This window comes from Castor canadensis, chromosome 1 (genome assembly GCF_047511655.1).
Source record: "Castor canadensis chromosome 1, mCasCan1.hap1v2, whole genome shotgun sequence".
Taxonomy (NCBI): domain Eukaryota; kingdom Metazoa; phylum Chordata; class Mammalia; order Rodentia; family Castoridae; genus Castor; species Castor canadensis.
Genome location: NC_133386.1, coordinates 200,651,555 through 200,678,763, shown reverse-complemented (window position 1 = coordinate 200,678,763; position 27,209 = coordinate 200,651,555). Strand labels below are relative to the sequence as shown.

The window sequence follows — 27,209 nt, the reverse complement described above, 5'->3', positions numbered from 1 at the left end:
CGCGCCCCGCCCCCCGCGCGCCTCCGTCGCCGCGCCCCGCCCCCCGCGCGCCTCCGTCGCCGCGCCCCGCCCCCCGCGCGCCTCCGTCGCCGCGCCCCGCCCCCCGCGCGCCTCCGTCGCCGCGCCCCGTCCCCCGCGCGCCTCCGTCGCCGCGCGCCCCGTCCCCCGTGCGCCTCCGTCGCCGCTTCTGACCTTTCTCTGCCCAGTCTGCGCGCGGCCCCGCCGCCGTTTGCCCTGCAGCCCCCTCTCCGCGCTCCTCCGCCCTCCCCTCCGCGGTTCCTAGCCCGGCAGGCCCCACTGCTCACAATCCCGCGACTCCGCGGACCCGGGGCCGCGCCGACTGGGAACTCTCCAGGCCAGTTGTCCCTTGCGAGGCCTGGGGGCAGGCGGGCTGCAGCTGCGGGATGGGCCTGAGCCCGACCTTGAGGAGGGAGTATGGGCCCAGCCCCTCTAGGTTTCCACTGTCTGGTCTCAAGTCCTCCTCCAGAACCACTAGTACCGGGTCAAGTGACGATCAACCTGCCATTGGACGTTCAACCGTGCTCCACTCAGGTTTGCCCCAGGAACGGGGCCTCTACCCAGGAAGCCGCCGGGCCCAGGCCAAAGCCCGGAAGCCTTCCTGGTTTGTTCTCCACTTCCCAGCGCCAGCGAGTCGTTGGGCCTTCAGAAAAGGCAGGAGAGTTGTGTTCAGGGCTCCTTCTCAGACATATTTAAATGCTTGTTAACCAGAACGAGTGGGTATTTCCAAATGGCCACGTGTTACTTAATCAGAACGAACCCGGCATCTAGTGACCCCCCTCACTTCTTTCATTTCCCAGAATCTGTTCCCAGCAGTTCCGAAGACAGCCCCGTCCATCATACATCCATTTTTTTTGGTTTCAACTGGGAGCTAGGAGCGGTTCTAGACCAGAGCTCCTGGCCCATCTTTCCATATCAAGGTGCCGTTTGGAACTTCCCATTTACAGGTTACATTCTGTGAAGGCAATTGTGGATTAAACATCATTTTCCCCTCTTGAATTAGAAGAAACGGTGGAATCGCAAGCTTTGGTCCAGTACTTGCCCAAGCAGTCCCAGCAGGACATGTTAGAACAAGGCCAAAGTGTCCAACAGGGGTAAGATTCTTTCTTTGAAAGGACTGGGTCTGGGTCTCCGGCTGGGAGAAGGCTTTTGAAGAATTGACTTGGATGGCAGTTTGTGAAATAAATCCTGACGTGGTTTCCTAGTGAATCAGCTATCACTACTCAGTGATAGCTGGGGGGCTGCTGTGCTCTTGCTCATAGCTGATCTAGGCTTGGGATTTGCTGGCTGTAGCACACGTAGTAGCACTTTCTAGTCAGCGTCATTCTCCACTGTTTACAGTATTGTGGGTTGGTGTCACTAACCAATGAATGATGCAGTTTTCTTGCAGATGTCTTCAGTGCACTTTCATTAAAAACATGATGGTTGCCTCTTTTAAAAAAAATTTTGGAGGGGCTGAAATTTTGGAGAAAGGCCACACTGAAAATACACTGTACCTTGGTAGGAGAGTTAAAGCTTGGGGATGATAAAGCAAAAGCCATTTTTGAGTTGGTGGTATAGTAGATGTGTAAATATGCACTTTCCCATTCAGTCCTCTTGACAAGCAAGCATTCACACACAGGTCTTTTTAGCTTCAAAAGATTTCACTGTACCAGATTACCTCAAAGGCTTGAATAAACCTGTTGTCTCCCATTTCAGTCCTATGTTCCAAGGGATAAGATACACCCACTTATTTCACATTACTTTCACTTACGATGCTGTGGCTAGTATGGAGCTAATTGTTGGAAGAAACAGCCCCAGAGTGTAAGGGGCTTCCCTTGTCTCAGCTAGGGAAGTGACTGAGGCCCTTTGCATTTCATTATAAACTCTTAAGTACTGTTTTCTTTCTTTCCTTTTTTAAGTTAATGTGAATGTATCACTTTGATAAACATTTAAAAAGAATAATTAACAGTAAAAAGAAAAGCTGAAAGCTACTGTCAATTTTGAGAGAGGTGGGAGAATGGTATTTATTTGGGAATAAGTAGGAAATATTGCAATGTGAAACGTACATGCTATGGAGGCCCAAACTCCTAAGATTCCATATGCCAGATCTGGCCAACCATTCCTAAATACCAAATAAAGCGGCATGGTGAAGGCAGAGAAAGGAGATTTATTATACGACTTGGGGCAGAGTAAGCACTCAGCTCATCTTCAGCCATCTTTCAGGGTATAGACATGAGCTATAGGTTTAAGTAGACAAAAGAACTGGGGTCAGGGGACAAAGGTATGCATGGTTAAATAGTTACAGTCACAGGTGTGTTCTGGTTGACCATGTCTCAGTCCAAGGGTCCCTAGAGGGGTTTCAAAGAAGATGTTATCGTTGTCATCACTTGAGGGGAGCAGTCTGGTTCCCATGAGATGATTGCTTCTGCTCCAGGGTGCAGCCTCATCATTATACGTAACTGTCCTCATTTGGAGGGGTGGTCTGTCCTGTACATTTCACTGTTCCTTATAGAAAGTTTCAGTCCTTTGTCATAAAGATGTTATCAATTCTGTCCTTTCTGGAATCCAAGGTGATTTTAAAGTGACTGTAAAGAGAATGGCTTAGAGCAAAGACAGATACAAAATGGAGGCAAGGATACTAAGCTTCTCCTGTTTTTAGTTAATTTGTGGGCCCAAGTAAGGAGTCAGTACATTTCAGCAAAAGCCGTTTGAGTACCTCTTACATGGGGACCATGAGTGTATTCCAGGGGACTGGGTGCAGGACAACATTTAAAGGCAAAATAAGAAGGATAACATAAATTGTTTGAAACCATAATCTTTGGCCACAGGATTATTAACAGGTGTTCAAAGACTGATTAAGGGGGGGAGGGTGTCGTTCCAGCCCAAGTTGAACAGACAGTCCTGGAGAAGTATTCTTTGTGAGCAGTTGCGTGGTCTTTATGTGAAGTTGTGGTTTTGTGGAATGTCTTATAGACTTGTCTTAAGACAGATCTTATAATCAGGCAGTTGGTGCACAGTGGTCCTTCCTTCATGGCCTCCTTCTGGCTCCATTTCCTCAGGGTTCCACACTCCTCACTGCTGTCATTAGTGTGTTAAACAATTGATAGGAAATCAGGGAGCAGCAATCATTTTGTAAGAAAGTTAAGGATTTTGCAGAAATAAATTAGGAGGAACTGTTTCCTCCAGTGTCAAATTTGGAAAGTGTTGTAAAATCACAAATCTGAAGTGATTGTTAGTACAGATTTTCCAATAATTGTGCAATAGCATTGTTTGTTAACGATGTGATTGCAAAATCCCTTAGGGAGAAACCTGTAATTAACTTGGAGACTGCACTCAGCCCAAAGAGACCAGAGTTGAAGTCACCCAAGCCTGAGAGTGAAGGCAAGTTAGAAAAGCAAGCAACTGAGGTAGGTATAACAAGAATTCTTAAAGTAGTTTAGCTTCTGGCCATTTCTCTACATATTAGACTGTATTCTACTTTAGACTGTTTCTAATAAAAACTCACACTGAGTTGGGATGTTGGTTGTGCTTATTTTTTTCTCTGAAAAAACCAACTTTACTGAGGCATAATTAGTATGTATTTAAATTCCACTTCTTCAAAATGATACATTTTGACTGATGTACGCAACTGTGAAACCATTGCCAGAATCAAGATAATGACCATCTCTATCAAGCATAAAATTTTTCAGTCTGGTGCCAGTGGTCCACGTCTGTAATCCTGGCCCCTTGGGAGGCTGAGATCAGGAGGATTGCCATTTGAGGCCAGCCTGGACAAATAGTTGGTAAGACTCCATCTCAAAATAACCAGAGCAAAATGGTCTGAATTTGTGGCTCAAGCAGTAGAGTGCCTGCTTTGGAAGTGCGAAGTCCTAGATTCAAAACCCCAGTTCCACTGGAAAAAAAAAATAAAATTTTTTTTTCAAATGCCTCTTCCTACCTCATGCTTACTTGTAAGCATCAAGTGTTATACTTTGCCTTCCTATAGAGTCACAGAGTTTGCGTTTTCTAGAGATTTATCAAGTGAAATATTGTATGTGCTTTGTTTTTGTCTGTCTCCTTTCACATAATCACTTTGAGTTACATCCTTGTTGTTGCTTGTTAATAATTCCTTCCTGGGGGTTCCCACCCCGCCCGCACCGCCGGGACCCGGCCGCCTGGCGCGAGTCCCCGTCCGGGCCTGGCTTGGCCCCAGCTTGGAGCGGCCGCGGCCGGCCCGGCGGCGCTGCGGTCTGAGAGTCCATGCTGTGATTCTCAATGGAGAGTGAAAGCACAGATTCATGATGAAAACCAGCCCCCGTCGGCCACTGATTCTCAAAAGACGGAGGCTGCCTCTTCCTGTTCAAAATGCCCTGGGTGAGACATCAGAGGAGGAACCTAAAAGACCCCCTGCCCAACAGGAGCCTAGTCAAGCACAGGCCTCCAAGGAGGTGGCAGAGACCAGCTCTTGCAAGTTTCCAACTGGGATCAAGATTATCAACCACCCCACCATGCCCAGCACACAGGTGGTGGTCATCCCCAACAATGCCGACATCCAGAGCATTATCACAGCATTGACTGCCAAAGGAAAAGAGAGTGGCAGCAGCGGACCCAACAAATTCATCCTCATCAGCTGTGGAGGACCCCCAGCTCATCCTCCTGCCCTCCAGCCTCAAGTTCAAAGCAGCGATGATTCCAAAAGGACAGAAGTGATCACCGAGACGTTGGGCCTTAAGCCTGCAGCTAGGGATGTGAATGTTTCTAAGTCACCTGGAGCCCCTCCAAGGCAGAGACAGGAGAACTGTGCTGGGGCTGAGGCAGTGGGCTGCAGTCTGGACAACAGCCTAACCAATATCCAGTGGCTTGGGAAGATGAGTTCTGACGGGCTGGGCTCCTGCAGCATCAAGCAAGAGGTGGAGGAAAAAGAGAACTGCCACCTGGAGCAGACTAAGGTTAAGGTTGAGGAGCCCTCGGGAACATCAACGTCCTGGCAGGACTCTATGTCTGAGAGGCCACCCTACTCTTACATGGCCATGATACAGTTTGCCATCAACAGCACTGAGAGGAAGCGCATGACCTTGAAGGACATCTATACTTGGATTGAAGACCACTTCCCCTATTTTAAACACATTGCCAAGCCAGGCTGGAAGAATTCCATTCGCCACAATCTTTCTCTCCATGACATGTTTGTTCGGGAGACATCTGCCAACGGCAAGGTCTCCTTCTGGATCATTCATCCCAGCGCCAATCGCTACTTAACGTTGGACCAGGTGTTCAAGCAGCAGAAACGACCCAATCCTGAGCTCCGCCGGAACGTCACCCTCAAAACGGAACTCCCACTGGGTGCACGACGGAAGATGAAGCCACTGCTACCACGGGTCAGCTCGTACCTAGTGCCCATCCAATTTCCAGTGAACCAGTCCCTGGTGCTGCAGCCCTCAGTGAAAGTGCCATTGCCCCTCGCGGCTTCACTCATGAGCTCAGAGCTTGCCCGCCATAGCAAGCGGGTCCGCATTGCCCCCAAGGTGAGCATTCTCTTTTTCTGCAAAGAGAGACTCCAGACAATTAAAAATGATGGACCTACAGCTTGTGAAATATTCTTCTAAGTGTTCCTTGAGAAACTTACAAATCTAGCTGGGTAAGCAAGTCACAAAAACACAGGGTAACTTAATAGCATTATAGTAGCTAAGAAGGAATCTGGATTTTGTTATAAGTGGTGTCAGAAGGCCCATAAATACCTGATGAGTTGGTAAGAATGCAGACAAGGGCAATTATGACACATGGACTGGGACGGGTGAGGAAGAGTTCAGGAGGCAGAAGGTCCTAGAAAGAAGTGGATCTGGGTGGGCTAGCACATGTGGACAGAGCACACTGCTGGGCAGCACATGGGCAGGAGATGTGGGTTTGAACCTTTGTTCCTGGTAGTAGTAGAGTAGACCCCCTTTCACTTGGGGTTTAAGCCTCAGTCCTGTTGGCATTTGGGGCTGGATAATTCTTTGTGGGGATTGTGCACTGTTTTCCCACCATGTATCAGTAGCACCCCCAGCTATGATAATTAAAATGCCTCTGACTTGCCCCTGGGTAGAGAAATCATCTCTGGTTGGGCATCTTTGGTATAGTTTGGGGGAAAGTTAAGAAGGATAAGGTAAGATCACACTGATGGCCCATCAAGTTTGGACTTAACCCTGGGGAGACAGTTTTGTGAGCAAGTCTGATGTGTAACCAAAGTAAGGGGTGCCCTGCACCTCCTTTAGTGAGGTAGGAATGGCATGGACTCAAGTTGAGAGAGTTGGGTTGGCTTTTTCCTTTTTTCTTTTTTAGTGTAACAAGTTTGAACTCAGGGCTTTTTGTTTATAAAGAAAGTACTCTACTGCTTGAGCCACACCTCCAGTCTTTTGAAGATGAGGTCTTGAGATCTATTAGCCCAGGCTGACCTTGAAACTCAGCCTCCCAAGCAGCTAGGATTGCGCTGGTGGAGTGGCTCAAGTGGTAGAGCACCTGCATAGCAAGGTCCTGAATTCAAACCACAAAAAAAGTACAGCCAGAAAAAAAAACAAAAGTAGCTAGGATAACAGGTGTGACCCACCGGTGCTTGGCTGTATTGGCTTTTATTAATTTATTTAGAGACAGGACGGCCTTGAACTTATGATCCTCCTGCCTCAGCCTCCCTAGTACTGAGATTACAGATGTGTGCCAAGTCTGGCTCTTGCTTTTATTTTAATTTAAAATTTAATTTAATTAAAATGTGGAGGGGCCGGGGTTTGAAGTCAGTGCTTCGCATTGCAAAGTAGGCACTCTACAACTTGGGCCACACCTGCGGTCTGTTTTGCTTTAGTTATTTTAGAGATGGGTTTGGCAGTGGCAGGGGGCGGGGGAGGCAGTCCAAACTGTGATTCTCCCAAACTCAGTTTCCAAGTAGCTAGGGTTACAGGCGTGAGCCACCAACACCCAGCTGTATTTAATAATTTTTAATTAAAAAATATTTTTAGGGCTGAGGATGTAGCTCAGTGGTAGAGCACTTGCCTAGCATGTCCAAAGCTCGTTCCCCAGCACAAATCAATCAATCTAAAATATGTTACACATGATATTATACATATCATACTTCTTCCCCCTCCCCCTTTTAGCTACATTCCATCTTCCCTCTCCTACCTTTACCCACATCACACCTGCTGCCCAGATAATAATGCATGTTAACCAGGGGTGGCTGCGCATGCTTGTAGTCCCAACTACTCTGCAGGCTAAAGTAGAAAACACAGCAAGATGCTAGCTCCTAAAAAAAAAAGATAATTTACTATGCTTTCTTCCCTATTTTAGCCATGCTCTTGGTACAGTATCCACACAGAGCCAACCACAGCCATTTTGTATATAACATACAATGCATAAAATACTGAAAATGTGAAAAAAAAAAAATAATTCCTTCCTTTCTATTACTGAGCACTATTTCATCATATGGATGTATCACTATTTGTTTATCTGTTCACCTGTTGATGGACATTTTGGTTGTTTCTAGTTTTTGGCTATTGCAAATAAAGCTGCTATGAGCAGTTGTGTACAAGTCTTTGTACAAATATGTTTTCCTCTGGAGTGAATCCTCAGAGTAAAATAAAATTGTTAGATCACATTGTAGGTAAATGGTTAACTTACTGGTTTCCAAAGTAATTGTGCCATTTTGCATTCTGTCCAGCAGCGTATGAGAGTTCCTGTCCCTCCATGTTTCTCATCAGCATTTGATATTTTTGCTATTCTAATGGGTGTTGGGTATCATCATGGTTTTATTTTGCATTTTCCTAGTAATATTGAAAATCTTTTAGCGTAATTATTTGCCATCTTTCTATATCTTCTTTCAAATCTTTTTTGCATTTTTTTCTGTTAGTTTGTATGTTTTGAGAGTTTTTCAAAAACTCTGCATATAAGTGCCTCATCAGATTATGCTTTGCAGTATTTTCCCCCAGTCTGTGCCTCAGGTTTTTGTGGTACTGGTGCTTGTGATGAAACCCAAGTTATCATCTCTTTCTTTTATGAATTGTGCCTTTGGTTTTGTATATAAGAAATCTTGGCCTAATCCAGAGTCACAAAGATTTTCTCCTATTTTTGTCTATATATTTTATAGTTTTATTTTTTACACTTACATCTTTATACATCTTGATTTAATTTTTGTATATACTGTGAGGTATGAATCAAAGTTTATTACTTTATATTATTTATTTACTTTTTGTGGCACTGGAGATTGAACCCAGGGCCTTGTGCTTGCTAGACAAGTGCTGTACCACTTGAGCTAAATCCCCAGCCTTTTTGTTTTGTTTTTATTTTTTGTTTTTGAGATAGGGTCTCACAGACTTTGCCTGGTTTGGGCAACTTGTGATTCTCTTGCTTCTGCCTTCTTAGTGGCTGAGATTGTATGTGTGTGCCCCCATGCAGGCTTAAGGATATACAATTAGTCTAGCATCATTTTTGTTGAAAAGACTTTCCTTTCCCCATGAGTTGCCTTTGCTCTTGGCCATGTAATTGTGGGTCTCTTTCTCACCTCTTTATTTTGTTATGTTGATCTTATGTGTTTATTGAGAGGCTAGTATCATATTATCTTGATTACTGTGCTTTATAATAACTCTTGAGGACAAGTAATATTAGCCCTTCAATTCTGTTCCTCCCTCCCCCAGAGTTGTTTTGGTTATTTTAGGTTCTTTAAAAATGCTGCTGAAATTTTGACTGGCATTTCACAGAGTCTTTAGAGAACTGGCAGTGACAGTTTGAGACCACTGACTCATGAGCAAGGTAGTCTATCTACTTAGGTCTTGTGTAATTTATCTAACCAATGTTTTGTAATTTTCACTGTACATATATTGCACAGCTGTTAGAATATTTGTGGATCTTTTAATAGTACATATTTTTGATACTATTGAAATGGTATTAAAATTTAAAATAAAAATTCAATTTCTGATTGTTACCAGTAATGGAAAACAATTAGTTTTGTATATTTATCTTGTATCTTTCAACCTTTCTGCTGACTTATTTGTGTTAGTAATTTGTTTTGATAGATTTCATTGGATTTTTAATATAGATGATCATATCATCTACAAATAAATGCAGTTTCACTTCTCCCTTTCCAACCTAGATGTGTTTTATTCATATTTATCAAAGGACATGCCAATAATTTGTAGCATGTTTCAAGACCATTTGTTCAAATTACTAAGACTGATTTATGTTAACAGAGAACAGAATAAGTTGGTAACTGTTATGATTATTCATACAACCACACTGCACAGCACAGTAAATCAATATGTTCTTATAAATGTTTTTAATTTAACACCATATCAAGTAGATTCTTTAACAAGTTAATATGATGCAGAAAGTTACTGTTGTCTCTGTAGCTGCAGGGTGGCCATTGCCTTTAATACTTCATAAGAGTCCTTTTAAAAAAGTTTATGGTGACTTGTATTTTCAAGGGTGGGCTCTGGTAACATTATAACCAAAAAGCAGACCTACAGAACTCACTGTCCCAAAACTGGAGTAAGAGAAGAAAGTAAGGGTTTCACTTACTAGTGAAATAAGAAGTACCTTGTTGCTTCTTTGCAGCTTTTTGCTCAGCAGAGATTAAAAGATATTCTTGATCTTGCTCTCAAGGTCCTCCCAAATAATTTCAGAAACAGGAAGAAGATAACAATTTATATTACAAGATAAGCAATATCACCAGCTCCTTATGTGAAATCTTGTATAACACTGACACATTGTTTCATTTGGCTTTCTCTATTTTAGAGTTACTCCAGGTTCTGTTTTCATTAAAACTTGACTGAGGTCTCTGTCTCTGCATGGTTCTTTGATAGGCTTGCTAAGTTCACCTCCTCTAGGTTCTCCCAGGCCATGTCGGTGGACCCTTTTCATCACTTACTCCTATTTCTATGGCTTTCAGCAACCCATGTACATGCCCTTTAAAATACGGGAGATTACTGACTGCTTTATATAATGGGTGAATTAATGGCAAGAAAGAAGATGAAATAAATGCATCTTGGGGTCCTAACAAATTAGGAACACCAGCTCTTTTCCTAAAATGAGGCCTTAGAGATTGCCGAACACAGATATAGGCACCCCCACACCACCCACATTCTCCATCTTTTCCTTTCCATTCCCTGTATCCAGCCATATGTCATCTCCAATTTCATTCTCCTACTTACTCTGTACCAGCCATCCCAGCTTCCTTTATGTTTGTCTACCTCCAATTAACCAAAGCCATTTCCTTCATCAGGGCCTTTGCCTCCTCTGCATTGCTTTTCCCTGATTTTTCAAATCCAGCCCATAACTCCTGTGTTAAGGTCCTAAAGCTCAGTGTGGCTGTATTTGAAGTAAGGAAGTAGTTAAGGTTAAATGATCTGATAGGATTAGTGACAAGAGACTCCAGGGAGCGCTCTCTCTTTTACCCACCATCCCACCCACTGTGAGTGCACACAGAGAAGTCATGTGAGCACAGAGCAAGGTGGTAGCCACCCATAAGGCAAAAGAAGTGGCCTCAGTATGACATCTACCTTACTCTACCTTGATCTTGAACTTCTCAGACTCTAGAATTAAGAGAAAGTTAACATTTGTTGAAGTCACCCAGTCAGTAGGATTTTGTCATGTCAGCCCAAGCAAACACACACAAATACATACCTCTTCTTTTTGGAGAGGATGTTCTGGACCTCTCTTTTTCTAAAGGCTGACTCCTCCTCAATGTACTCCTGATCTGGGCCCCTCCTGCTTTCTTTTCCAGGTCTCCTTTGCTGCTGATTAACCTTCTTTCTCTGCCATCTTTAACATCTCCCTCTCTGCTGAAGCCTCACCTCCAGAATTTACATGTGCTGTCGTCTTTTCTGTCTGGGAAAGGCCCTCTCCAGGTCCCGTGGGGCCTTCATTTCCCACCTTTCATGTCTCCTTTTCACAACCAGTGCTTGAGAGCTGTGTGCCCTCCTTCTTTCTGGTTTCTCACCTTCTATCTTCTGTCCAGCCAGAGTCAGAAAAGCCTGGCCTCCACCACAGTCTGGTCTCTTTATTCCACAGCCTTGTCTGACATTCTCTTCCCCACTTTTCCTTTGGCTGCACAAAATGTTCCCATCAGTATTCTTTGTGTTGTTGCCCTGGTGGAATAATTTTCCAGAGCTACACATAATTTTCTTCTTGCTTTTGAGACCTCAGCCTAGATCTTACTTCTTCATAGAAGTCACTGGGTGTAAGGCACAAATAGAATATGTCCATGGTTACCCTCAATTGCACTGCTCTGTGTCAGTGGTTTGTAGCATTGGTGGTGCTGGGGTTTGCACTCAGGGCCTTACACTTGCCAGGCAGGCACTCTGCCACTTGAGCCATCTCCCCAGTTCTTTTTGCTTTATGTATTTTATGAATAAGGTCTTTCATTTATGCTTGGGCCAGCCTGGACCCCAATTCTTCTATTTATGCTTCCTGCCTAGCTGGGATGTCAGGTATGCACCATCACACCCAGCTTTTATTGGACGAGATGGGGTCTTGAGAACTTATTGTCTGGGCTGGCCTCAAACTGTGATCTTCTTGAGCTCTGCTTCCCAAGTAGGTAGGATTACTGGCTTGATCCACCTCTCCTGGTCTGGTGGGATTGTAGCACTTTTCTTTTTTTTACAACCGGGTATTACTGGCATGACTTAGAGTCAGGGAAGGCTCATTGTAGGAACCTGGACAGCTCTGGGCTCTCTAGAGACTGGAACCAGTATCTGGAACCCTGTCAGTGTCATTGGACTCTTGCTTGTCCACCTCTTCTCTTGACTTCTTTAAGACTGATGACTTCACATTCCTATATCAAACAACCTCTTACATGGGGTTCAGGAATGGGAGACCCAGTTTAGCAACCCCTGGGGAAATAGAGCATCTCCTCCCTTGTCTTATATATAAAGATTTAAGGGAAAGACTCCAACTGGCCCAGCCTTGAAAAAGGTGCAATGATCACCAAGCCTGAAAACTATGATTGGCATCCTTACTGGAATCACTAGAATAGAGAGGGAAGGCGAAGTTACCCAAAAGAAAATGAGAAGGCTGTTACCAGAAAAATCTACATCATTTACCTTAACTACAACCCATACATACTATCTAAAGTAGGCTTCCCCAACCAAGCAGGATGATACGCTATTATATAACTGTGTTTATTGCCACTTATCACATTACGTAGCTATTTTTCTTATTGATAATCTGTCTCCTTCCAACCAGATGGAAGAGAACTTGCTAGTGTATTTGCTGCTATATTCCCAATGCTTAAAACAGTAGGTGCTTCATAAATACTTGTCAGCTGAGTACATGAAGGGTGAATTTCTGGGGGAAATAAGTCATGCACACACACAGACACACACACATATATTTATTCACTGCAAAGGATTAGAAAAAATTCATGGTGATAGATTTATAACAGAAATAAGTGTCCAAATTGGGATTTGAGCTAGGTCTCCTGACTCTAAATCCTGTCTTGTTTCTACAACTTTGTAGCTGCCTTCCATTCTACAGTATCCTCTCTTTATGTTTTTTTCTTACTAAGTGACTATTGGTTGGGTAGCATGTACAGCACGGATATTCTGGGCAAAGGATGATTCATGACCTGGGTGGAGCACAGTGTTATGGTACAGCCTTCACCATGCTACTTAGAAGAGTATATAGTGTTTATTTCTGGAAGTTTTTCATTTAATATTTTTGGACTGTGATGGATAATTGTGGATCGCTGAAACTGCAGAAAGTGAAACTGAGGGAAAGGGAGGACTACTCTAATGTAAATTCTCAAGTGTTTTGTCAACACTTCAGACTCCAGGTTCCATTACTGAGGTATTATCTTGGTTAGGGCCAAAGCTGGAAGTGAGGCGTTTCTTCTGCTTCTAGCTTTTCACATCTGCTCTGATGCCTGCTTAGTGGTTGACCAAGGATTCAGTATATTTTGGAAATGGTCTACAGGCTTCACGATTTTTCTCCTGGGAGTTAAAGGTAATGCTCCTACTTTGTGATCTTGCTCTTGCCTCCTTGGTACCTGCCACAGGTGGGAACAAACTCTCTACCCACTTTCCTACACTGCACCTGTTGGATTTATGCTTTCAAAACTGTCATTTCCAGGGAACCTAGGAGAGACCAGTTTTTCTAAGTGGGCGCTCATTTCTGGGAGAAGGCCAAGACCTGGGTTGTCAGCCTGTGCAAAGGAAATGAACAGTAGATGGATGGAGGGTTCTGAAGTAACACCTTATTCCAAAGGGAGAAAAAAGGCAGAAAAAAACTAATGGTGGTGTTGAAGGCTGGAGTGTTGATTGGTATTGGTATTGGGAAGATAGAGACAGGCTCCTATGGTTCATGAATGACTGGGGAGACAGGAAAGTCAAGGAAAAGGGAAGATGATACCTTGGAAGAGCCTCCAACGTAGCATAACCTTGACTTCACATTAGACTCACTTAGGAGGTGCTTAAAACTCTGCCACCCAGGCCATACTCCAGACCATTCAGAACTTTTCAGAGTTTTATAGGTTATTTAAATGTGTAATCAAGACTGGGAATGAATTCTTGGTATAATCATTTACAGGGGGAGAAAATTTGGAGTGAGTAAATCTAGATTACCCTTATGTCTGTGAGTCTCATTTAGTTTTTCGTTTTACTATATCGTCCAGTGGCAATACTGCTGGTGAGAGAGTATTGAAAGACCAAAGTCTCCTTCCCATCCCTCCTCCTCAAACAACTGTTTCCTGTCCCACAAATTTGGATTTCATTAGTTTTTTTTTTTTTCAGTACTGGGGTTTGAACTCAAGGTCTTGGGCTCACTAGGCAGGTGCTTTACCACTTAAGCCATCTCCCCAACTCAGATTTCATTAGATTTTCTTGTAGTAGCATCACCATGTATTGCGCTATCTTCTAACTGGCATTTATTCCAGGAAGGAATAACCAGGATCTTTATTGATTGCTTGATTGTTGTCATGTCACCAGTAGGAATGACCCAGCCAGCTTGAGTGGGAAAGAATTGGTTGATTGGTTGGTATGGAAGTGGGTCTGTGAAGATACTGCATGTTCCCAGGAAGAACAGATGTGGTTGTCCACTGCGTTGATGGTTTGGATGAAGGTGGAATGTCATTGGGCAGGACTCTCAGGTACTAGAATTTGTGCTCAGGTAGACTGAGATGGAGTCAGGGTTTGATCTGGGATAGCACAACATCTCTGGGGAGCCCTATGAACTTACTTAGCAAAACCTGCCCCATAACACTGCTCTTGCCTTCAGCCCCCATCAATGCTAGAAATAGCTGAGTTTGATCTATCTGGGCTTCTACACCTGTGTCTATACTCATTATTCATCCCTGAGCTTTTTTTTTTTCCCTGTCTAGTTAAGGACTTAGATGTTACTATATGGTTACTATATCAGTGTGGGTGGGCCTATTTTTTTTTTAAATTGTAGTGCTGGGATTTGAACCTAGGGCCTTGAACATGCTAGGTAAGTTCTGTACCACTGAGATATATCCCCAGTCCTTGGTTTATTTGAGACAGGGTCATGCTATGCAGCCAAAGCTGGCCTCAAACTCTAGATCCTCCTTCCACTGCTTCCTTAGTGCTGAAATTACAGGCATGTGCCACCATACTTGGCTCCTATGGGTTTTTGATCATGTATGTATAATAGTAGAAATAGCTTTAGCTTAGTGTACAAGTCCATCTAAAGACAACACGCTGAATGAGTTCTACTCTCTGATTTACCTTTGTGAAAAAAGGAAAAATAATTACAAAATCTATGAAACAAAGATTTGTGTATACCTAAACTGTAAGTTAAAGGTAGTTAAAATGTTTATTTGCATTAGCACATGCACATTTTGTACCTGTGTTAATTTTTAAAATTAATTGGTTATTTGTCTTGGTGGATCTCTCACTTACCAGGTGAGTGCTCTAGCAGTTGGGCCACGCCCCCAGCCCTTTTTGTTTTAGATATTTTTCAGATAGGGTCTTGTGCTTTTCACCTGAGCTGCCCTTCAACTGTATTTCTCTTATATATGCCTCCTTTGTAGCTAGGATTACAGATGTGAGTCATGATGCCTAGCTTGTTTGTTGACTCTCACAAACCTTTGCCTGAACTGGCCTTGAACTACCATCCTCCCGATCTCCACTTCCTAAGTAGCTGGAATTACAGATGTGAGCCATCGTGCCTGTCCCATGTTAATTTTTAAAAAATGCTTCTAATTGAGACTTTGTTGTAGACATTTTAAAACAGTGCTGTCTGAACCCTTTGCCATTTGATAAGACAGAGACAGTTTGTTAGAAAGATATATTCTTGATAACATTTGAATCACAAAGAGAATCTTCTTAATTTGCTAATAGTTCTGTTATAATATTCTTTAAAGGATGAGAAAGATCTCTCTACTGCTCCCTGTCTTTGCTTGCCCCTTGTTCCCTGGCCTTCCATAGCCATTGGTCATCATCACATCACCTCTGATCTGTGCCTTCAATTACCAGCTGTTCTTTTTTTTTTTTTTTTTTTTGAGGTAATGGGGCTTGAACTCAGGGCTTCACCTTGAGCCACTTCACCAGCCCTATTTTTGTGAAGGGTTTTTTGAGATAGGATCTTGCAAACTATTTGCCTGGCTGTCTTCGAACTGCCATCCTCCTGATTTCTGCCTCCTGTGTAGTTTAGGATTATAGGCGTGAACCACAGGTGCCCAGTTTACCTGCTGTTCTTACAACACTTAGTGCTCACCCTCCTCGATCTACTCCCACCTTTCAGGTTTTAGGGAGGCAATATCCACCTGTCTTTTCCTGGTCCTGTGGCAAAAAAAAAAAAAAAGAAAAGAAAATCCAATTTCAATTCTACAATATACTTTTGCTCTCTGAGTGAGAAGCCTGGTTTGGGGAGCCCTCTAGTGGGTGTTTAACTGCCATTGCCTTTCCTCTTTAAGGCAGAGTTGATTTGGTTAGTACTTAGTTCTGGACTTACTGTGGGTCCCTTGGGGAGAAAAATCACTTAATTTGTTTTGGCCTCAATTCCTTCCATGAAATATTTGTGGTGTAGATTGTTTTCTTTGTGCCCATAGAATGAAATTCCTACAGTGATGAGCAGGATTTGTGGAATGGCTAAGTGCAGATCTCAGCACATCTTCCCCCCAAAAGCAAAGATGAAGCTTGAAGGAATTGCTTAGGACAGCCATTTAAAGAGTGTGGACATTTGATCAAAGGTATACAACAAACTGAGAAGTATTAATTCAAGGTCTACTGAATCTCAGATTCTTAGAAAAAAACAGTGGACATCTGTAGTGATTCAGAGTGCTCTCTCTGGGTGGGTGGGTCACGGCCGGAGGACTAGAAGTGGCAGCAAAGGCACCTGGCTTTATTTGGAGCACTGTGTGGAAAATTCCATGCTCTATGACATGTTACAACATTGGTTATCTTGGTGGCACAAATTTGAAGGCCAAATTTGCAATATTGATCAGGACAAACAATAGATCAACAGACCAGTCAGAAATTCAACATGGAAATCTAGGTAATGATTCAGCTCTTTTTTTTTCCCTTTGAGCACTGGGGTTTGAATTCAGGGCCTCACACTTGCTAGGCAGATGCTGTTACAATTAGAGCCACTTCACCAGCCTGAAATCCAGGTAATAAGAAGTCTTGAAAAGACCACATATATCTTGTGGTCTGGAAAGTGTGAGCAAGGCTGGTGTACACATTCAGGGTGGAATGAGGGAGCCCTGCTGACTGTGTCACTACTGGATGAACACCAGGCCTTATAAAGGCATGAGACAAAACCTGAGACAGACTTGTAAACATCTCCAATTTTGAATGAATTGTCCAAGCCACATGGAGATCCACAAGCAAAGGATAAAGCCCTATTAGCTTAAGGTGCCATTCAATCCCCAGTCACTGACATACCATTAAGTTATACAGATCCAGGGAGCCATTCTCAATAATGAACAGAATAAATGGACAGAAAATCAGTGAGAATTTAGGAGATTTGAACAACAGTATTAACCAACTTGTCCATGTTGACATTTATAGAAAATTCCATTTGACAACAGCAGAATACATATTCCTCTTAAGTATACATGAATGTTCTTCAGGAGAGACCATATTCTAGGCCATTAGCAAATCTCCATAAGTTTAAAGGGCTTGAAATAATCCAAAATAAGTTTTTTTTGGTGGTACTGGTGTTTGAATTTAGGGCCTGATGCTTGCTAGGCAAGTGCTTTTTTGCTTGAGCTGTGCCCCCAGCTTTTTTTGCTTTAATTATTTTTCAAATGGGGTCATTTTGCCTGGGCCAGCCTGGACTGTGATCTTTCTATTTATGCTTCCTATGTGTCTAGGATGACAGGCACACACTAGCATGATCCATTTATTAGTTGATATGGAGTCTTGCCAACTTTTTGCCTGGGCTGGCCCCAAACGACAATTGTCCTGATCCTTACTTCCCAAATAGCTGAGATTACAAGCATGAGCCACCATGCCTGACCCAAAAATATTTTCTGTGATCACATAAATTTAATCAGAAATCCATAACAGAGTAATAGTTTGAGAAACCCACAAGTATTTGGAAACTAAGTAACATAGTTCTAAATAACTCATGGGTCCAAAAAGAAATAGGGAAGGTACAAAATATTTTGAGCTGAATGAAAATGAAAATATATCAGATTTTATGAGATGCAGCTAAAGTAGTTCTTAAAGGGAAATTTATAGCTGTAAATGCCCACATTAAAAAGGACACTTCAAATCAATAAGCTAAATGCCTGCCTTAACTGGGAAAGAACAGAAAGCTAAGTCTAAAGCAAGCAGAAGGAAGGAAATAATTATTGGAGTGGAAATCAGTGAAATGGAAAGCAATAGAGAAAAATAAAGGCAAAAGCTGGTTCTTTGAAAAGATAAAATTGACAAACTTTTATCTATACTGACCAAGCAAAAAAGAGAATCACATTGCTAAAATCAGGAATGAAAAAGGGACTCATTACCAATCTCACAGACATTAAAAGGAATACTCTGGGGCTGGTGGTGTAGCTCAGTGGCAGAGTGCTTGCCTAGTGTGCACGAGGCCCTGGGTTTGATCCCCAGCATGGGAAAAACCAACCAGCTAACCAGCTAGCTTCATTTGAGAATTCAACCACACACTTAAAGCAGAAGTTATCAATCCTTCACAAGTTTTTTCTGAAAATAGGTGAAGTTGCTTCCCAACTCATTCTGTGAGGACAAAGTTAGACAAAGATACATCAAGAAAACTACAAAAATATCTTTTATGAATAGAGATGCAAAAATCCTTAGAAAAATACTAGTAAACTGAATCCAGTAGCACAGTGACCTTGTGACACAGACTTATAAAGTCTATTAGAATTAGTAAATATGTTCAGAAAGCTTGCAGATTATAAGATTAATGCATAAAATAATGATATTTCTATAAGCTATAAACCATTTGATAATGAAATAAATAATTCCACTCAAAATAGCATAAGAATATTCAGGAATAAGTTTAACACAATAAGTAAGGCTACAAAGTGTTGGTAAGTGAGACCAGAAAAAAAAACTTAAATAAAAAAGCATTGTTTCTTATTTGTGAGTTGGAAAGATCTGTAATGTTAATGTGTCAGTCTTTATCAAATCAATTTATAAATTAAATGCAATCCCTCTTGGAATGCTGACAGACCTTTTAGGGGATATAAATTGACAAAGTGATCCTAAAATTTACACGGAAAGGCAAAGGATTCAGAATAGCCAAACTGTTATTGAAAAAGAACAAAGTTGGTTAATCAAAATGCATCCATATAATGCAGTACTGATACCTGCTATGTGGATAAAACGAAAGCATTAAGTAGCAGCCAGGCATTTATGAGATGTCCATTTCTATGAAGTGTCCAGAAAATGCAAATCTAGAAAGGCAGAAAGTAGCTTAGTCGTTGTTTGGGGCTGAGAATAGGGATGGTAGGGGAAAAGGGAAGTGATTGCTTATGGGTTGAAGGTTGACTTTGCATTAGGAATCTCTTTGAGGTAATGGATATGTTTTAAAATCAGATTGTGATGGTTATACAAATTCAGTAAATTATTAAAAGTCATTGAATTGTACACTTAAAATGCATACATTTCATGGCATGTAAGTTAGACCTCAGGAAAGCTTTGAAAGAAATAAGTTAAGAAAAAAACAAACCTTTTACTTTTGTGAACTCTTGCTCTGGCAAGTTTCTGTCCTCACAAGGAAAAGAGGACTAGGCACCAGGAGGAGAGCTGCAGCCTTGAGGAAATTTAGTGGGAAGCTTGTTGCCAGTGTGGGATGAGGGATAGAAGAGTTGGGAAGTGGATGGGTGTGTGGGTAGTTCTCCCTCTCTGAGGCTCTGACCTCCTAGCCTGCCTTTCCAGGGAGGTATCACCAAGCAGAGCCTCTTCTCATCACCAGTCTCAGACAAACTTAGGGATAGTTTGGGAGGCATTAGGGGTCAGGAATCAGAATTTAGGTGGAAATTTTATATTCTCAAATGCAGTACTGGAGTAGGAAGGATAAAAGAATTTTGATTACTGCAAGAAGTAAATTCTCAGGGGAGCCAAAGGGCTTTGACACGTGTGTGTGTGCAGTATGGCCTCATTTGTCCAGTTTGTCTAAACTCACTTTCATGTTCATATATATATGCATGAGCACACACTCGCTCATTTTCATCAACATACCCACCTAACTGCCCACATATCTTCATGTGCACATTCCCATGTACACAGGGAATCTTAATCTCTCTGACTCCCCTGGAATGAAGGCTGTATGCCATCAAAGACTGGGCCATTTTCTTCTTTGCTAAAGCCCTAGGGCCCAGAATAGCATTTTCTTGCACACATTAAGTGCTCAATATATAGTTTTAATAATGTGAGTGCTTATTGTATTCACAATTCCATACTTACTGCTGCATGTATATTCTGTTCTTTACTTCTGTCCCTGAAACACACAAACACACACACACACACACACACACACACACACACACACACACACACACACACACACACATATATCCTGCTAAATAAATGCTCTCCTCCAGGCTTCTTTGAGTGACAGTTTATCAGCAGTCTGGGTCCAATCAGGAGATAGATATTACACAATAGGTTAAAGAGGAGGAGCTTAAAGAATTAGACTATGATAAAAGACTGTTTATAAGGTGTGAGGAAATGCTATAGGGTATCTCAGAGCTGGGGAGAGTGCTTAAGGAAGGACACACTTGGAAGAGGTTCAGACTTCACTGGAAAGATGTGGTTCAATCTTCCTAATAACAGAGAGCTTCACTGATTTTGCCAGGATAGAGCTGGTCTACAGTCACTGTGCAAGCAGGGGTGGAATGGCCCAGGCACTGGTGGTGTGGGAGTGCAGAGGAGGGGAGACCTATAGGCTGTAGGTGGGCCATCTAGGGAACTTGCAGAGGGAATCATGGTACCCACAGGGGTGGGAGGCTTTTTGGCACTGGTTTCCCTGTCAGAAAGGTTATTGTCAGGTTGAGGCTGCAAGGTAGATAGACTGAGGTTCTGGGTGGAGGCAGAGCTCTCCTACGTATCCTTGTACCACACCACTGACCAGCATCCTGCCTCTCCAGCACTTTCTATCCTGAAAGCTTAGCATGTTCACTTCATGGAGAAATGCTTGAAGGAATTTAGGCACTTATCACAGGACATATATGGGCACATTCAGAGCTGGGAGGCAATCTATCACAGGCAGAGATGGCCCTGATGGCTTGACAATATAAGTTGGTAGCAGGAGAGAGGCATCCTGTGACCTTCTGTTTGCAAAGAGCTTTTTCCAGTTTGGAATTCTGTCAAGTGATGAACAGTCTATGGGCTGAACCGTAACTGATTCCCAGACAAAGTCCCTGGAGTTCCCTGGGCCTATTCACTTTATCTTTTTTTTTTTCCATGATAGGTCAAAATAAGACCGAGACCTGGAGACCTGATTGAGATTTTTCGAATTGGCTATGAACACTGGGCCATCTATGTGGAAGATGATTGTGTGGTCCACCTGGCTCCGCCAAGTAAGAGTGGAGATACTATGGAAATACTGATACGGAAGTTAGCAAAGTAAACAGAAATACAGTCAATTACTGTGTTCCTCTGCTGTTGCCCTTCTTTGGCAGTAAAGCACCTTGAAGCATTCCTGGACCTTTATGTAGAGCTTGATCTCTGTTCATTAGAAACCACTGAGTGTCCAGCCATAGAGTGACACAGTGTGGAGTGTCCCCCAAATTACCTACCCATCTAGTGAACCCTTAAAAAATACAAATCTAAGAACTCTGAGCCTCTGTTTTGTACTGACAGCAATTTAGCATCCTTCCCCATATTTCTGAGGATACTGTGGGTGGGGGGGCTGGGCAGATGATCACATGACATTTGTTTCCTGCCATCCTCAAATGCTGCTTCTGGCACCTTGCTGCCAATGGTGGAAGTCTTTGTGTTCTTGCTGATCCAGCATCCTCCAGACTGCTTCACCCTAAATGTAGATACAATCCTCATTTCATTTCTCAAGGCAGCATTAACACAAGGCAGAGATTGAATGTGTGGTTAATTCATGTTTAGCGTTGACTTGATGGGGAGTAGGTGATAGTGATAGAGGAAGATTTCAATAGAACATGAAACAACTTAAAAACAAATATCCAGAACCTCGTCTCATGGTAGCTGCCAGAGGAGATAGGTCCTGGTGGGGAGAACTTGAGAGATGGGGGAGGGGCATCTCCATTACATGCTCTGATTCCTTTTGAATTTTGTGTCCTATGCAAGTCTTGCCCTTTCAAAATGGAATTACAGAAGTGCAGTGCCAAAGGCCTTTGACCACAACTGGTTTGCAGCTGTCATTCCTGTGTGCTGTTCTCTTCCTTCAGCCCAGTCTTTCACCTTACTGGGACCCTCTCACAGGACAGGGTCTTTTCTTATGGCCTTTCTTCTGAGCCCCATTCAATTCCTGTCCCTACTTCCTGTCAAGGAATTTAATGAACCAATGTAAAAGTTCATCTCCACTTTTCCTTTCCAGAGGAACTTCCCTCTGGTATAGTCAAAGAGATCACTAACAGTTATTCCTGCAAATCAGATCTTTCTCTAAAAATGAATTCTGCCATCTCTGCTCCTGCATGCTGAATTCCCTTTTGTGAAATTAACAGATTTTCTTTAAATACATAAGAAAAGGACAGGAACATTTCTTGCTTTCAGACAACTTTCAAAGGAGGAGACATACATATTTACATATTCATATGGTTGTAGCAAAAAAATCTTTTAAACTTTAAAAAAAATTTTAATTGATACAAGAATGGTAGATATTTATGGGGGTACAATGTAATGTTCTGATTCCTGTATACAACAACATTGGCAATTATGCGTCCATGTATCCATCACCCTCAAACATTTCTCACTGCTTTTTAGTAAGAACACTCAAAATCACCTCTTCTAGTTTTTTTTTTTTTTTTGAGGTACTGGGGTTTGAACTCAGAGCCTTGTGTTTGCTAGACCAGCACTCTATTGCTTGAGCCACTCCACCAGTCCTCTTCCATCTGGTTTTAAATGGCCATCCACCTGGCCTTCGGTAGGTTTCTGGCCCTCTTCAAAGGATTGAAAATGATAGTATAACAGCTCTCAAATGTGTCTTTTTTCAAAGCTGTGGACCTTTATTTTAAAACAAACCCTTAATGAATCCCCATAATTGAATAGTGCTAAAGGCCAAGGGGTTCTGGGTGGACACTGGTGGGAGTGAGTGACATTCAGAGCCCTGTGTGCTTGGCTTCACTTGTGCCCCTGAAGTGGCCACAGAATGAGATGGATCATGGAATCACCATGATGGTGAACACGACACCCTCTTATCCAGGAGATGACACACAAAGGATAGAAATTAATGAAGTCTGGTTAGGAAACAAGACTCAAGTTCTATGACTTGGTCAGGTCAGTAAAACCCAGTCCAGAGCCACACTGTAAGACACTTCTAGAACTGATAAGAGATTCTTGTAGGGGTGGAGTGTGGAGCATATAATGCAGGGCAGAAAGTTTCTTGGGAAAGTTGGTCCTTTGTGCTTCCTTTAGCCCAATTCCTGGCCTCTGTCAGCCCTTTACAAAGATGAGAAAACCAAAGTCCCCAAAGGAAGTGGTTTACAAAAGGTCTGAGGCTGAGCCAGCACTCTGGTTCTGCTACTCCTCAAAGCTTTCCAGTTTTTGTTTGCTTTCGTTCTCTAGGTGACGAATTTGAGGTCGGCAGTATCACTTCTATCTTCAGCAACCATGCGGTGGTAAAATATAGTCGCCTGGAGGATGTGCTTCATGGCTGCTCCTGGAAGGTCAACAACAAGCTGGATGGGACATACCTGCCCCTGCCGGTGGACAAGATCATCCAGCGCACGAAAAATATGGTCAACAAGATAGTGCAGTACAGCCTGATTGATGGAAACTGTGAGCACTTTGTCAACAACCTCCGATATGGCGTGGCCAGGAGCCAGCAGGTGTGGCTTCTCTTTTCCTCGTAGTGATTTTAGGCTTTGTCAACACATCAGTAATAAGAATGGACATTGCTGGTTTCATAATTTTATTCGTTGTGCTGGTATAGTGTTCCATTTCTAAAGGACTGTGTGGTTCAGGAGGCATTTTTCTCTTGCTTTCTCCTGTTGAGGAGTAGAAGCATCATGGGCTAGTATGAAGACCGTTGGATGGAGTCCCAAATCAGCCATTAATTCGGGCAGTCTTCTCCGTCAAGTTGCTCTATTTCTGAGACTTTCTTTTCTTTTAGAAAGTGGGGATCTATTAAGGTAGATAGTTTTTTTTTTTTGGTAGATAGTTTCTTGTTAAAGTTGCAAACTAGCAGCTTGTGGGCCACATTTTTGGATATATATTATTATTATTTTAAAATTTGAGTTACTTGCCAGCATTTAAAAATATAGAAACTTCACATAAAAGATCTGGATTTGCAGCTTTTCTTCAACCAACTGATCAGTCAGTTGGGCCAGCATTTCTGTATATTGACCATCTCTGCAGGGCCAAGTTGTGGATCTGTGTGGTATGTGTGGGTCAATGTGCCACCTGCCAACTCTGTTCACATTACCTGCCTGGCCCATGTTGCATTTGCTTCTGTGACCCCTCCCCCAATATAAGGCAGTGATAAATTCAATGTGGCATATAGGGTACCATGTGGAAGAGCCTTGAAAGCCTAAACACCAGTAATGATTTGACCTACTCTTATTAATACTTGATCCTTACTAAGACCCCATGAGATGAGCAGAGAGAGTGTATATTATATTATCTCTTTTTAAGTAGATGAAACAAATTAAGGACTGAAGGTGGGACCTATTTTTTCTGTGTGTTTCCCCCACTATGTTTCTCATGTTCTCTGAACAGAGTTGGTCTCCCTGCAGCTATTATTCACTGTGCTGGCAGTCCAGTCCCCTCCTCCATCTCCCCCTTGGCTTTCTGCATCCTCATCCTTTGTACTTTGCATCCTCCACTTGCCTATTCTTGTGGGGCTTTGCACCAGTGCTGGGAACTTGATGGGCTCTGGTATGAGGGATCTCCCAATCCATGAGCTTTTATACATGAAAAGAAGATGCTAAGGGTAGAGGGCATGATAGATGGCCCTCTGAGGACTCTTGGGTCCAGGAGTCATGAGGATCAAGCCCAGAGCTAAGCTTGGATACTAATTCACTGTGTAATTCTACTCAAGTGAGTTCCCCTCTGTGGCTCTGATTCCCTGTTTGTTGAATGAGGGCCTCAGTGGCTATAGCTGCTCCTTTGTACAGAAACCTCTGCCTCTGAGCACCACTGTGGCAGCACACTTACCCTTTGATGAGTGGCTCTGAGGAAGAAAAGAAACAAAAATCCTGGATGCTTTTCAGGAGAAAGGAAGCCTGTTTGCCTGGGGTGTCTGTCTCCAGAAATCCTGGCTTCTCTTGGTCTCTGGAAGCTCTAGGATTGTTGGAAATATACCACAGCATAGGCTGGATCATCTTCTAGGACAAAAGTCTGGGCAGGCTGGGTCCTGAAGGGAATGGTGGGGTAGCAATAGGGGAAGGTGCAAGCCTAGGATTGGTACTGACTGTCCTGTGAACTGATGTGCTTTCAGGTGGAGCACATCCTGATGGAAGGTGCAAAGGCTGCAGGTGCAGTTATTTCAGCTGTCATGGAGACCATAAGGCCCAAACCTCTAACTTCCTGAAGGTGCTGGCAACATCAAGTAGAGGAAGAGCTGCCGACACCAGCAAAGAGAGCATACCTCCTTTCTTCCCCTTGTTTTCCTCTCAATTGCTCTGTTTAAGAAAATTGTGAACTTCTGAAAGAATCTAGAATGTACTAATTACTCCTCCAGAAATACATCCAATATATGTGATCACAGACCCATGGACTCTTAGAATGGAAGAATTAATATCTATTGCGTACCTACTATGCACCAGGCATTATACTGGGCATTTCATATACTCACTCAATTTTACTTTCTTTTCAGGAAGGACCCTTGCTTATTTCTTAGGTCAACTCTAGTCTGTGATGCTGGAAAACCATCAGAAACATCCTGGGAACTTCTGTTTGAACATTTCCAATAACAAAGAACTCTTCCCAGAAGTTTTTTTTTATTGGACTAGAATGTCTCTAGCTTCTTTCTATTTATCTTAATCCTGCCCCTTTTGGTCCATAGTGTAGCTGGGGGAGGGAGAAAAAGAAGGGAAGAAAAACTGTGGTTCACTATTTAGGGGCAACTGTATCTTAATCTGGATACATATTCTCCAAAGAATATTTCCTTTTTAAAATTGTATATCAACTTTGTCATTGTTTTAAAGCCCTCGATTTAAAGTATAATTGATAAGACCCCTTTTCTTGCTTTTCTACCTTAGAATTACCAGAAAAATTCAAGTCTTGGCCTTTGATCCACCTCCCAAGTAGCTAGGTTTAAGGTTTTGTGCTTTTGCTTGAGTTGGTCTTGGCCTTTGATCCACCTCCCAAGTAGCTGGGATTACCTGGCTTGTTTTTGAGGTAGAGTCTTGCTAACTTTTTGCCCAAGATGGTTCAAACTACAATCATCCCTACCTCCACCTTCTGAGTGGATGGAATTACAGTCGTGAATCACCTTGTCTGGACTTTTGGTTTTTTTGAGACAGTCTGTTCTCAAACTCGTGATCCTCCTGCTTCAACTTCCTGAGTGCCGAGATTATAGGCATGTACCACCACATCTGAAAAAAGGTTAATTTTTACATTTGTTCAAAAATTGCTTAAGGTTCAACTTCAAAAGTTGAAGAACCTCTATGTTTATATTAATGTGGGGTGTTCTTTGTATGTGGTTAATTTTTGATACTTGCAGTTTTGTTTTAAAGATGGGCTTTTGATAAAAATCTCTGGAGGCCACAGGTTCCTTGTCTTTTCGTTTTCATGAATGGTGTCTACTCCATCTTTGCCATAAGCAACAGTCAAGTGAGTTCTGAGTCACAAAGGCAAGGGACATGTGGAATTGATTGTTTTTGCAGAGCTGTGACTTCCTCACTTTTCTTTAGTAGTGGGACCCTCCCTTCAGGCATAATATTGTTAAGCTGCCCGATGTAAAAGACAGATTAAAATGGAGAAACTCTGTGCAAAGCAGGGCTTGTAGCTTCATGAAAGCAGCTTGAAGGGATCTGCTGGACTGGAAGGCCTCATTGACTGTCTCTGCCAACAGTTGATGGGAAAAGAATCACAGTGACAACTGTGACAATCACGGGGTGTTCCAGGTGTCATCTTACATGCTTTGGAAACATCTCTATCAGGACCTTTCCTCACTTCACCCATGGTTATGTCTTCATCTCCATTATTTCCAGACTCAGTGGCTCCATTAGGCAGACTGCCCACTTAACCAACTTTATCCAGTGTTTTACCTGGGTAAACATTTACAGTGAAAATGTCTCTACTCAGTGAAATAAGGATGTTAAAAGAAAGAGCTGATTCATAATGACTCCAGAGATAAACAGGGGAAGAAGGTGGCTAGGGGACACAGATGCATCTTGACAGGGACATTTTGGGCATGAGTAACATGGGTAGAGCCAATTACATATAATTCTAATATTAGGGTTTGGCTTTTAGGTGAGTAGTAGTAGATATTAATGAGTAGGTTACACTTCAAAACCAGTTTAGGCACTTTGGGATGGAGTGCCTTCTCAGGGTATAGACACTGCTACAGTTTGGATAAGTGCCCGCCAAAGGTCTATGTGCTAAAGGCTCAATCACCAGTCTGTGGAACTACCAGGGGGTGCTGGAACTTTTAGGAGGTGGGTCCTGGTGGACCCAACTCATGGACCCCATGCCCTTGAAGGGGATAGTGGG

The 27,209-nt window shown here is 42.7% G+C and overlaps 1 protein-coding gene across 3 annotated transcripts; it reads left to right on the top strand.

Moving 5' to 3' along the window:
• The first annotated feature begins 163 nt into the window (after positions 1–163).
• On the top strand, positions 164–26,253 carry Plaat5 (phospholipase A and acyltransferase 5). Of its 3 annotated transcripts, none has more exons than XM_074047917.1 (6): positions 164–556; positions 996–1,112; positions 3,302–3,407; positions 20,830–20,938; positions 23,118–23,330; positions 24,991–26,253. In XM_074047917.1, exons 1-6 carry the CDS (start codon positions 405–407, stop codon positions 25,191–25,193), a joined length of 900 nt encoding a protein of 299 aa, XP_073904018.1. In that variant the 5' UTR covers positions 164–404; the 3' UTR covers positions 25,194–26,253. The 3 variants fall into 3 exon arrangements, with proteins under 3 accessions (XP_073904018.1, XP_020007610.2, XP_073904010.1); XM_020152021.2 differs by having other exon boundaries at positions 23,118–23,380; XM_074047909.1 differs by lacking the exons at positions 164–556; positions 996–1,112; positions 3,302–3,407 and adding an exon at positions 3,445–5,501 and having other exon boundaries at positions 23,118–23,380.
• The last annotated feature ends 956 nt before the right edge of the window (positions 26,254–27,209 follow it).